At 50.4% G+C, this 12606-nt stretch overlaps 1 protein-coding gene across 3 annotated transcripts in view; it reads left to right on the forward strand.

The window, feature by feature from the left end:
• ALPK3 (alpha kinase 3) overlaps positions 1-10779 on the forward strand; it is a 53268-nt gene extending 42489 nt beyond the window's left edge. For 2 of the 3 annotated variants that reach the window (XM_061393991.1, XM_061393992.1), the window contains 8 exons: positions 380-527; positions 900-1027; positions 1162-1197; positions 4226-4506; positions 5058-5146; positions 5790-6013; positions 8519-8567; positions 9167-10779. In XM_061393991.1, the coding sequence (XP_061249975.1) occupies positions 380-527; positions 900-1027; positions 1162-1197; positions 4226-4506; positions 5058-5146; positions 5790-6013; positions 8519-8567; positions 9167-9512 (1301 nt within the window). In that variant the 3' untranslated portion in view covers positions 9513-10779. The other variant, XM_061393993.1, reaches the window with a different exon arrangement.
• The last annotated feature ends 1827 nt before the right edge of the window (positions 10780-12606 follow it).

A 12606-nucleotide genomic window follows, 5' to 3' on the forward strand; every position in this document is an offset into this window, starting at 1 on the left:
GCAGACTCGTCCCACGAGTACAGAGTGGTACAGACAGGACTCAAATGCAGGGTCCTAGGGTTAGGAGCCCAGGCTACAAGCTGAATGTCCTCTCTTGACTGCTGTCTTTGGCCTCAGCTGTGAGGCTCTGCCTGGCCTGGAGTGGGGGCACACGGCCGGGTTTTTTTTAGCAAAGCTGTGTGCTCTGAAGTCAGAGCAAAGGCCTCAGAGACACAGATGTGGCGGGGGTGGGTGAAGTGATGGGTGTGTGAGGAGACTTGAATCCTGTTTTCTCTCAGCCTGTGCACCAATGACACCCAGGGAAGCGGGGGCAAGGCCAGAGAGGGCGTAGGACGGCAGGGAGAGGGCTTACTCCTTCCCACTGTGCCCTTGCTCCCAGCCCCACAGGTGATTCGGAAGATTCGGGTGGAGCAGTTTCCTGACGCCTCGGGCAGCCTTAAGCTCTGGTGCCAATTCTTCAACATTCTCAGTGACTCGGTCCTGACGTGGGCCAAGGATCAGCGCCCAGTGGGCGAGGTGGGCAGGAGGTAAGCCAGCTGGGTGCCACCCCCACCTGGCCCCCTAAGACATGGCAGCAGTGATCACGTGGGGGCATTGTCCCAACTTTGGATCCACCTTCAGTTAATCCTCATAGTAACCCTGTAAGGGAGACTCTAGTACTCCCACCGTAAAAAGGAGAACATTGAGGCTCAGAGATACTAAGTCATTTGCCCAGAGTCCCACAGCCAGAGTCAGGATCGAAAACCTGGCCTGTGTGATGCAGGCCTGGCTCTGCCCAGAGCTCCTGGAGCCTGTGCCCACAGAAGCCTCTGACAGTGGGGTCTGAGGACCCTCAGGACACAGTCTGGCCTGGGCTGTGCCATGGTGATGGCCTCAGGGGGAGGGTCTCCTCTCTGCAGTGCCGGGGATGAGGGGCCCGCGGCCCTGGCCATCGTGCAGGCGTCCCCCGTGGACTGTGGCGTGTATCGATGCACCATTCACAACGAGCACGGCTCAGCCTCCACCGACTTCTGCCTCAGCCCCGAGGGTGAGTGTGACCCTGCCCCCTCCGCCTGGTCTCTGCTCCATGGAGGACGGGGATAGTTACCTTTGCAGAGGTAGAGCTCTCTGTGGGCATGCCCACCTGAGGACAGTGACTTCCTCTGCTTTTTCTCCACACAGTGCTGTCAGGATTCATCTCCAGAGAAGAAGGTCAAGGTATGGTGCCCCTCACGGGGAGGAATGGATGGGCCTGTGTCCCTAGGCCTGCCTCTGCAGGGGTTCTTTAAAGACTTGGTGGTGGTGGTTTAATTGCTCAGTCGTGTCCGACTCTTGGGACCCCATGGACTGTAGCCTCCCAGGCTCCTCTGTTCATGGGATTCTCGAGGCAGGAATACTGGAGTGGGTTGCCTTTTCTTTCTCCAGGGAGTCTTCCCAACCCAGGAATCCAACCCGGGTCTCCTGCATTGCAGGCAGATTCTTTACCAACTGAGCTACAAGAGAAGCTTGGAATCTGATCCAAATGCCACATTCATCTCCACATACAGCTACCCTTTCCTCCTAGTTTAGCATGTGGCTTGTGGAGGAGGTGGAGGGGGACAGCTGTTTCAGAAGTTGAGGGGGGAGGAAGGGCTAGAGGGCCATCCCACAAGGAGTTCACTCAGCCTGTGCCCTCTCCCCTCAGCAGAGCCCTTGATCGAGAGCAGGACTGGCTACCAGGGTACTTCTCCCTGCCGGTTTCCTCCCTGGAGTTTCTCATAGGAGTCTGTGAATTCCTGCATGAGACCCACATGGGGAGCCTGCTAAAAATGCAGTTACCTGAGCCCTGCTGCAGACACTCTTAATCACAGTCTGGGGAAGGACCTAACATGATTGCATGTCAGTAGACACCCTGGTGATTGTCATACACCCTGAAGTTTGACAAACAATTTGAAGGCACAAATATTAGAGGAAGAGTTTGTGTTGCTCCTGCAAAAGACACATTAAGGATTTAGGACTTTGAAGGCAGCTGGTGATGGAAAGATTTCTAGAGCTTCATGAATTCCTTCATTCATTCACTCCTTTACTCATTCATTCAATTAGTACTTTTTGTTCAGTTATCAAATCAGAGTTAATATCAAATATAACCTTATGCCTAAAAACAAATAATACTTTGTTCTCATAAAATCAGATTTTCCTGTCTTGTAAGTGTTGGTTTATTTGAATTAGGAACCATTCAGTGCTTTTGGCTAACATATCTTCTTTTTTTTCCTATTTAATATTTATTTATTTATTTGGCTGTACCAGGTCTTAGTTGTGGCTTGTGGGGTCTAGTTCCCTGACCAGGGATCGAACCTGGGCCCCCTGCACTGGGAGCATGGAGTCTTAGCCACTGGACTGCCAGGGAAGTCCCTGACATATCTCTTAAATCTGTCAAGTGTATAATAGTTGCTCATCCCTCACTTGTTTTCACTCCTTACCATTTACTTCGTGAAGTCACTTGATGTGTAGAATGTCTTCCATTTTGGATTTTGTTGATTGTATCACCATTTAACATGTTGCTTCATTGATGGACTTCCTCTAAACTGGTTATTAGGTTGAGGTGCTCAGGTGCAAATTTGGGGGAACATTTCACAGGTGAGCTGTGTGTTTCCTTTTGCCTCCAATCTTCAGGCACATGATATCTGTTTGTTTTAGTAAAACTAAGAATGATCACTGAGTTTATTCACATGTTTTCTGCCTGATCTATCCCCTTTAAAGTTAAAAAAAATAAACAGGAATTCTCTGGCAATCCAGTAGTTAGGACTTGACTCTTTCACTGCCAGGCCTGGCTTCAATCACTGTTAGGGGAACGAGGATTCCCACTTACTGCAAGGCACAGTTTAAAAAAAATATTAAAACTGTATCTGATACAACTCCTGTCATTATCGAGGAGTTTTAGCAGTCACTGATTATTACCTCAATCCTTTATCTCCTTAAGGTTTAGAACATGGAGTATTTTAATTCTGTCATTTCTTCTTTATTCACTAGCTAACATTTTTCAGTAAAGAGGAAATGTTTATTTGGTAATCCTGATACATATAGGTCCAACAAAAAAATGAATGGAAATTACTTTCTTTTCCCTCTTGCTAAGCTTTCAGAAAAATGAATTAGAGCTGTAACATCTTCCACAGGTCACCAATAAGGGTTTTTTGTTTTTTTCCAGGAGGAAGGTTTTTTGTTTTTTATAATTATGAAAGTATGGATTTTAACACATTTGAATGTTCAGTACTTTGCAGTTATTCTTTTTGTTAGTAAAATTGTCTCTCTCTCTCTTTTTTTTTTTTTTTTGGCCAATGGAAGCCCCTTCAGGTTGGCTCATGTGTTCTTGTGACAAGCAACCAGTTGTTTTCGATACTTCACTTACTTTCTGATCCATAGATGTTTCTGGTCAATCCAAGACACTTCCTGCCATTTGTTCAGGGAATTCTGGTTCCTTTTAGTGGAAAATAGGCTTCCCTCATAGCTCAGTTGGTAAAGAATCTGCCTGTAATACAGGAGACCCTGGTTTGATTCCTAGGTTGGGAAGATTCCCTTGAGAAGGGAAAGGCTACCTACTTCAGTACTCTGGCTTGGAGAATTCCATATAGTCCATGGGGTTGCAGAGTCCGACACAGCTGAGTGACTTTCACTTTCACTTTAGTGGAAAATGGTATTTAGTGATCACAATTTGAGCACTAGGAGTACTCATTGCTATTGGATTGGTCTCAAACTTTTTTTTTCAGTCAAACTTGTTAATTGAGATGGAATCACTTATTCACTTGATCAAAACACCAAATTCTAAAACAGACTAATCCTGATAGTCTGTATTGATAGCTGCTTCCTCAGAAAACCCCTGCCTTCCACAGACACAGGCTGAGCCCTTATTTTCTCACACACAAGCACTGTTGAATGACCGAGGGTTGCATAACTACAGGGTCTGCCCTCAGGAGCTCACAGTCTACCACGGACCCCACAGTGCACCCCCAAAGAGCAGTAATGGACAGAGTGAGTGTATCAATTCCAGGCTTTTCCTGCCCTGTGGACTCTGCATCAGTCAGGGGGAGCTTCTATAATGTGTATTTATGTATTTGTTTGGCTGCTCCCTGCAGCATGTGAGATCTTAGTTCCCTGACCAGGGATTGAACCCACGTCCCCTGCTTTGGAAGCGCAATCTTAACCCCTGGACAGCCAGGGATGTCCTGAGGGGGAGTTTCTAGTTTTTTCACACTTTTCCTGTTCCCTCCAGTTGGAGAAGAGATTGAGATGACCCCCATGGTGTTCGCTAAGGGTCTGGCTGACTCTGGCTGCTGGGGGGACAAGCTCTTTGGGCGCTTGGTGAGTGAGGAACTTCGAGGGGGTGGACACGGTTGCAGCCTGAGGAAGGCCTCCCAGGCCAAGGTCATCTACGGGCTGGAACCCATCTTCGAGTCAGGCCGTACGTGCGTCATCAAGGTGTCCAGCTTGCTTGTGTTCGGGCCCAGCAGCGAGACTTCTCTCCTGGGCAGAAACTATGACGTCACCATCCAGGTACTGTCCCATGCCCCTGCCCCCGCTTCCACCCTCTCATCCCTCCCCTTCCCAGCCTGGTCCTGTTGGGAAGCCCCATATGGAGGTGGATGCCATCTCAGTCTCTGCTTTACCTTGAGGAGAGCCTGAGATGTAGTCCAGGCTACATCGTTGGGACCATAGTCTTCAAACTATTTTTCACCAGAAACCTTTTTCACTTCCCTCAACTGTATCTTGCACAGAGAAGCCTTGTTTGTGAGGGGACAGGGGGTGACTGTGGGTGGGGCGGGTGCCCCACTTTCTGCAGCGTGGCCCCTGGGGCACAGCTACCTATCACGAGGGCTCTAGCAAACAGTTTGTAAACCACTTTGAAAACATGTCCAAAGCCTCTTGTTTTACAAATGAGAAAAATGAGGTGCAGATGAGGGAGGAGGGTAGGAGTGAACCCCACCTTCCCCAGGGCTGGGATCCTCCCTGCAGCCTCTAGCAGACAGCCTCCCACTTAGAGCAAGGCGTGACTAAGAGCAGGTATGCTTCTGTGCTGACCAGAGTTGGTTCTCTTCAACCCACAGGGGTGCAAGATCCAGAACATGAGCCGGGAGTACTGCAAAATCTTTGCGGCTGAAGCCCGGGCTGCTCCTGGCTTTGGAGAGGTGCCTGAGTAAGTGCACAGGGAGGGGGCCATGCAGTCTGACTTGAGCTCCTGCACAGAGACATGATTCACAGCCTGCTGGGTACCCCCTGAGTAATGGTCATGTGCAAATGGGCCCCCAGCTAGCCCCATGCTCAGCTCAATGGTTCCTCAATAGAATCTAGAAACAAAGACGTCAAGATTCATGGCCCACTTTAGAAAAGCTTCTGTTCTGGTCTCCAGTCTCCTCTCACCCACCTGAATTCCCTACCCCTTCTCCCAGTTTTTGCTGATTGTGGGGTTTAGGCATGGCAGGTTCTGGGCCTCTCTGAAGGTGACAGGGAGGCTAAACCATCCAGGGTCTAGTGGGCGTGGACAGTCTGGCTGAATCCTCTCAGAGGTATTCCTTTCTGTTTGTCACTTACGGGTCCCAGCCCCTCACTCAGGCACAGAGGCCTCCTGGGGCCAGAGCAGGGTTCAGCTCTCATCCCACTGACCTCAGAAGATGGACAGGACCCTGAAGGCATTGGGAAACTCCTGTCCTTGCTGCCCTTCAGGCTCAGAGCTGAGTTCCCTTTTTGGAAGGGTTTTCCTTTTGTGTGGAGTTGAGGTGGAGGGAGGCGCTCTCGGGGCACGGTCAGTCCTGCTCACCGCGGGGTGGCACTGTGCTTAGGATCATCCCACTGTATCTGATCTACCGGCCTGCCAACAACATCCCCTATGCCACCCTGGAGGAGGACCTGGGCCAGCCCCTAGAGTCCTACTGCTCCCGGGACTGGGGCTGTGCTGCGGCTCCTGCAGCGCCTAGCAGCTCTGAGGCCGTGTGGAAATGCCAGACCTTCCAGCACTGGCTCTATCTGTGGACGAACGGCAGCTTCCTTGTCACAGACTTGGCAGGTATGAGGGTGTGAGGTGGGTGTGTGCCTGTGCAGGAGAGCATGCGGAGGGCAGGGCACTGGTGTGCAGCACACTTCCGCATGTGTTCTTCTCTGCTTTCACAGTAACCTTTTAAAGTGCACTGGACAGAAACCACTTTCTGTGCAACCCTAGTACATACCAGACCCTCATGGAGCCTAGTCTCTTACTGAAATTGTGTTTAAAGGCGTATACTCCAGGCTCCACTTAAAAAATATATTATTTCAAAGACTATTTCATGGGATCTAATTCAAGCTGCATGACCACATTTTCAAAATCACCCTTCTTCCCTGTAGCTCTGCTCTGAACCGTCTTCCTCTCCAGCTTCCTAAACTCTCTTCTACCCTTGCACACAGAGCTTTATTGTCTCCTCCTCCTCTGTTCCCCCCTCAGTCTTTGGTGAGTGTGAAAGTGAAAGTCGCTCAGTCGTGTCTTATTCTTTGCAACCCCATGGACTATACAGCCCATGGAATTCTCTAGGCCAGAATACTGGCTTTCCCTTCTCCAGGGGATCTTCCCAACCCAGGGATCAAACCCAGGTCTCCCGCATTGCAGGCGGATTCTTTACCAACTGAGCAGTCTTTGGTAGTTTATTATTAATATTATGTAAGCAAACTTAGTCTCTCATACTTCTCTTTAGTCTGTTTCTATTTTTCCCATTATTCAGATTCTTCCCCAAAAAGGGAGGCCAGTAAGCGTGAATTCTCCTTCCTTCTTTGACGTCTCCTCTCCAGGCCTACACTCTTTAACCAGACCTGGCAAGAGAAAGGAAAAGATACAGTTCTGTCTACACACATTGGGGGATGCTGGGGATGTCACACATTATTGCATTTTATCCCTGATGTAAATAAGTGAGAAAACCAGGGCCAGAGATAGAAAACTGACTGTAAGTGTGCTTAGCGTTGGGGGTAAGCTGTACAATAAATATTTATATATAACTATAGATGTTGAAGGGCGAGCTAGTAACACATTAAACTGTTATTCACTCCATTTGTTAACTTATAAATTTTTCCTTCCCTTCTTCTTTCCTTCTTTTTTTCCATCTAACATTACTAAGTACTGAGAAGATAAAAATGTGAATTAGGAATACCCATTGTCCTCAAGAATTTATGATGAATATACCAATTTCTACAATGGGATAATAACATAATATAGTAGAAGGACTTGGAAATGAAAGAAAGTCAAGCCTTAAAAAAAGAAAAGAAAAAAAAAATTCAACCCCAGGCCTCTTCATTTTCTAGCTGGGTCTCTGTTTTACAGAGAAGAAAAGAAGCTCAGACAGATTACGTCTTTCATCCCTCTGAGCTTCCATTTCCTTTCCCTCTCTAAGAATAATAGTATCTTTCCTGCCTCTCTCTCAAACTTATTATGAAGATTCCATGAGACTGTATTTGGGAACGCCCTCTGCAAACCAGAGTTCTGTGCAAGTGAGGGATCATGAGTATTATCATGCACAATGGAATGTGAAAAATGCTGAAAGAGAAAAGACAAAGAAATGAATATTTATTGCATTACTGCTGTGCTTCAGACACTAAGTTAGGGTCTGACACATACCGTGATCGTCTTAATTCCCCTACAAGATGGGCAGCATGATCACTGGGTTTACTGTCAAGGATTAGAGATAGGAAGTGACTGGCCAAGCACACACGGCTCCAAAGCGACAGAGCCAAAATGGAAGTCCAGATCTGCCTGGTTTCAAGCCCACATCTGTGCTGCTCTGTCATCTACTGGCACTCAGGCCTGTTAGTGAGAGCTTGGCTCCTGGAGGAAGGCAGCTGGACAGAGTGCAAACAGGGAAAGGCGGTCACAGGCCTGATGCGTGATGTTAAGGTGCTGGGGTAGCCTGGCCAGGTGGGATGTGTTTCCTCCATCACTGTTTGCCCGACTCTGTCCTTCAAGGCTCTCTTAACCTTGGAGCCCGTCTGGCTGCTTGGAGTGCTTGCTTGCTGCCTTGATGAGTATGTGGAAGCTGGTCTTATCCATGCTACACTTCTGCCAGCCCAGCCCTGTTACACCTTTCCATTTCCACCTAGCTCTCTCTGTCCAGATGGGCTAATCTGTTAAGGAGGAGGCGAAAGTTTTAGCTAAAAGCCAGAGACTTGCCCAGTTTAGGATGACCTACTCTCACCCAGTAGAGACAGAATAGCTTAGTTGGAAGACTTGTGGGTCTAGGAATGATACTTTAATTCACAGTGGTCATTGTACACAGACCGTGCCCAGTTAGTAAATGAATGAATGTCTGACTCTGCTGAAGTTACTTAATTTCCTTACCTGTGAAAATGGAACTATTATTACTACTCATAATACAAATATACACACACTGCCCCTGAGACAGGCCAGGTGATGCCCAGTGAGAGGGAACCTGAAGATGTGCCTAGAGCTTGGCTTGTTCCCATCTAAAATGATACACATCTTGGAGACCTGGGGGTCCTAGAACTGCCCCAGGCTACCACCAATTCCCAATACTCTCTGTCTTTCTCTTTTCAGGGGTTAACTGGAAAATGACTGATGTGCAGATTGCTACCAAACTGCGAGGGTGAGTGCTTCTTGGTGACAGAATGCCCTCTGAGAGGCTGCTTGGGGTGTAAAATGTCAAAGTTCTTCTGGTTCTCCATCCCCAAGGTGCTGGACCTTGTGACTCAGTAGCCCTAGTTGTGCCCAAGGCCATGTCCTAATGTCTCAGGGACCTCTGCTCCCCATCTGCTACGGCCCTGACCCCAGATCTGGACCAGCAGCTCTTGCCACCCACACAGGAGCACCTGGCGTTCTGGGGTTGCAGTGAACCCGCTCCTCTGCTTTCTCACAGAGAAACCTTGTGGAGGTTCATCGGGGGGCAGATAAACAGGGCCTGTGAGTGGAGTGGGGACCTGGAGTCTGCAGTAATTTATGTTGATAAAGCAGAGCCTTCTCATACCAAGCGACATCCCACGTGATGAATTCCGTGGGCCAGGGCTGAATGAGGCCTCAGATTAAAAGTGAGGTTTTGGGTGCTGCCAGTTGAGGTGGACTCCTCAGCACCCCGAGGTAAGGTAAGAGGTACCTTGGGCATGACACCATGCCATGGGCACCCCACGGTCTGCCCTGAGGACTGTCTCTCTGGGTAGGACCCCACTCAGCTCTTGTGTCCTGCCGCAGGTACCAAGGCCTCAAGGAGAGCTGTTTCCCCGCCCTGCTGGACCAGTTCGCCTCCTCCCACCAGTGCAACACCTTCTGTGAGATGCTGGGGCTAAAACCCCTCAAGGGCCCAGAGGCCACCCACCCCCAAGCCAAGGCCAAAGGCTCCAAGAGTCCATCTGCCGGCAGGAAGGGCCCCCAGCTGAGTCCTCAGCCCCAGAAGAAAGGCCCCCCGAGTCCCCAGGGCACCCGGAAGAGTGCCTCGGGTTCCAAAGCCACCCCTCAGGCCTCAGAGGTGGTCGCCACCCAGTTATTGGGACAGTCTCCCATCCAAGAGGGAGCCTCCAAGGCCCAGGGCATGCGGTAGCCCCCACAGGAGGCTGGGGGCCTCCATCCAGCAGCAGACCAACAAGGAAGCAGCTCAAACCGCCAGAGATGTTCCCAGTACAGAACCAACTGGAGCAGGTGTGCCCCAGGAGGCTCCACCCAGGGCCTTTCCAAGCAGCCGCTCCTCACTCAGCTCCTCATCAGACACTGGGCGTGTGGCACCCAGTCCCGTGGCCTCTCCTGGTGCCATTGTCACCAGGGCTCCCAGGCCCCACCTCCAAGTGCCTGGCAGCCTGGCCATCCTTGAAGTTTACACTGGCCACTGCTGGGGCTGCCCTGAGTCCTCTGCATGATCTGCAGCCGATGTCCTGCCCAGACCCTGCTGCTAACGTCATGCTCTGGGGCATGTGGGACAGCATCTCCCTTCTCCCTTCACTTGGCTCTGATCTCTCCCTGCCCTCAGGGCTCCAGACTTCCTCTGCTCTGTTTGGCCTGGTGACTCTCAGGGTCTTTTCCTTCAGCCATTTTGCCTCATTTATCCCAGCTTATCTTGCCACTAACCTGTCCCTGAGCCCAAATGGGTCTCAGGGCCCTTCCAGGGCCTGTCCCCTCCTTGTGCAGTGGTCTTTGGTGATGCGTGTTCATGCTCAGCCTTTCCCTGCTGCTCAGGCACTCACTCCCCTGCCTCCCCTGCCCCCTTGCTCCCCATCCCCCATCCCTGGCTTTGAGCCCGATTGCAGCCTGTGCCTGCCTTTCACTGACTGTCCCCCTACCCAAGGGCTTCCTAGCTGACCCCCACCCTACCCACCACACCTCAAGAAGGAGCACATCCTCTGGCCTCACAGCCGCCACCCCCAGTACACCTGTCCCCTCCTCCCAGGCCTTCTGCTGTGAGGTGAGGGTTGCATCAGCAGCTGTGGCCAGAGGGAGGGCGTCGATTTTGTGAGACCTTGTACTCCTTACTGAAAGGAGAGGGAGTCACAGTGAATTCCACACTGCCCTCTTGACCGGGGACAGAGGGCTGGACTCTTCTCCAGAGGGAGTACACGTGGGAGTTCTGGGAAGAATGCAGCCCATCCCCATGTGGGGTGGACAAGTGTCTCTGTCTGGGGATTAGGACCCCTGCCTCCAACCTTCAGCTCTCAATCCTGGGCCTCCAGCTCTGGGCCTCAGTACGGAGGAGTTGTCCTCAGCCCAGCACCCTGGGTCCTTCCTGAGAGCCCTTCTTGAGGCCTGGGAGGGGGGAGTCTAGAGCTAGCCCAGTCCCCTTGGAATGCAATAAAGGCAGCCACTGTGCATCCAGCTCACCTCCTCTAGTGTGGTTGTAGGTGTACGGGGTCAGGGTCCCCTCTTCCCCAGGCAGGGTTTTCTGAGGACATCCTCCAGTCCCTGGACCCACTGGAAAGATAGATCCATGATTTGGCTCCTGGATTGACAGTCTCAGCCTTCCATGGCGACAGCCAAACAGTCTGTGCTTGTACCACTGGGAAGATGACTTGGGTCCCTGAGCATGAGGGTGCTTAGGCCTTTGGAACTGCTCCTTCATTTGGAAGAAGAATGCAAAGAAAGGAACCCAGGAAAGAAGAGTAGAGCTGGAGAGACGCCCAGTGTCTCCGACTTCCTCCACTGCAGCAAGACCAGCCGAAGGGATGACCAGTGCCGCGGTCCTCTCAGTTACTCACGGACTGTCTCCGGTTCCCAGCTGCAGAGGTTTCTCAGCCCCGGCCCCACCCGACTGCCCAGGCCTTTCTTTGCCCCATATGTCCCCCCTCCGCTAGACATTTCTGACTTCTCTACCTCCTCTTGTGCTCAGGTGACTCTCCATACTTTCTCCTCTTGCCCCAGTGCGCCCCTCTCTCTCCCAGCCTGCATATCCAGACTGCCTTGGTGAACTGAGAGCTGAATGTTGTTGATTTGTTTGTTCACCCACCTGTTCATTCAGACATACTGAGCAGACTTCCTTTATGCCAGACCCTGAGCTGACCACTGGTGGGAGGCAGAGATGTATGAGGTGGTCTCAAAAGAGACACTGGCCATTATGTTTCTCAGGTTTTAAGTAACAGAAATGGACTTGGACCAATCTAAGCAAGGAGCAGGGACTCATGGGAAGGGTGTGGGGTAGTTCACAGGACCTAGAAAGGCAGGAGCCATAGTGGCTCTGGAGCTTGCCTCCCAGGAGCTGCTGCCGTTGGCTCTAATGGGTCTCCTTCCACTCAAGATTCAAATTCCTGTCCTGGAACTCAGGGCAATGTGGAGTAGGGGAGAGGCAGTTTTCCAAAGAATGGGGATTCTCACCAGAAGAATGGTGGAGGGTAAGACGGGCTTGGTAGGCAATCACTGGAGAAACCCTGACACACAAAAACACACCCTTCTTCCCATATGACATGTTATGACTCTCACATGTGACCAAAAGCAAATTACTTTCTGCTTGGGGAGACCATTCAAGGTCAAAGCCAATGACCAAGTCCAGGGGTAGTGACCAGGGCTGCCATTCTCTGAAGTCCAGTGTCACAAATTGTACTCTTCCCTCTTTTATCATAATCTCATCTTGAAATTCTGCAACCTGTGGAAGGAATATAACCCAGCAAGAAGGAAGGTGTGAGTAAAGGCTACAGCACACTTCATAACTGGCCATGAGAACTAGTATTTATGACTAGGGATTTTTTTGCCTGTTGGAGTGATCTTCAGTCCCAAAGTCCAGTTCCTTAGTGGTCCTGCCTGTGTGGCAAACATTAGCCACTGGATATGGAGAACCAGGAAGCACTTTAGAAAATGCCCCATGTCCATCTGTACCCTGCCCCCTTTTAAATAGCCAAGATCTTATTTTCCCTCGATAGCGTTAATCATCCTAGCTACTCCTACACGTAGTCTTTATGTATACTCCTATTCTAGATACACTCCTATCTTAGCTATGTGTCGCTCAGAGGTACAAAAAACCTGAGACAGCCAGATGCCTAGGCCTGTAATTTAATTCACTTGAATCATTACTATGAATTTTTGAAGATGTTTCCTTGGGGACTAAAACCTCTACACCAGTCCAATCCTAAACCTCAGGTATGAGAAGAGCTTTGAGATGTAGTAATAACGCCCCTCTTCACGCTTCAACCTGTGGGAGAAAGCACCGTGAACTGGTT

Source organism: Bos javanicus, chromosome 21 (assembly GCF_032452875.1).
Source record: "Bos javanicus breed banteng chromosome 21, ARS-OSU_banteng_1.0, whole genome shotgun sequence".
NCBI lineage: Eukaryota > Metazoa > Chordata > Mammalia > Artiodactyla > Bovidae > Bos > Bos javanicus.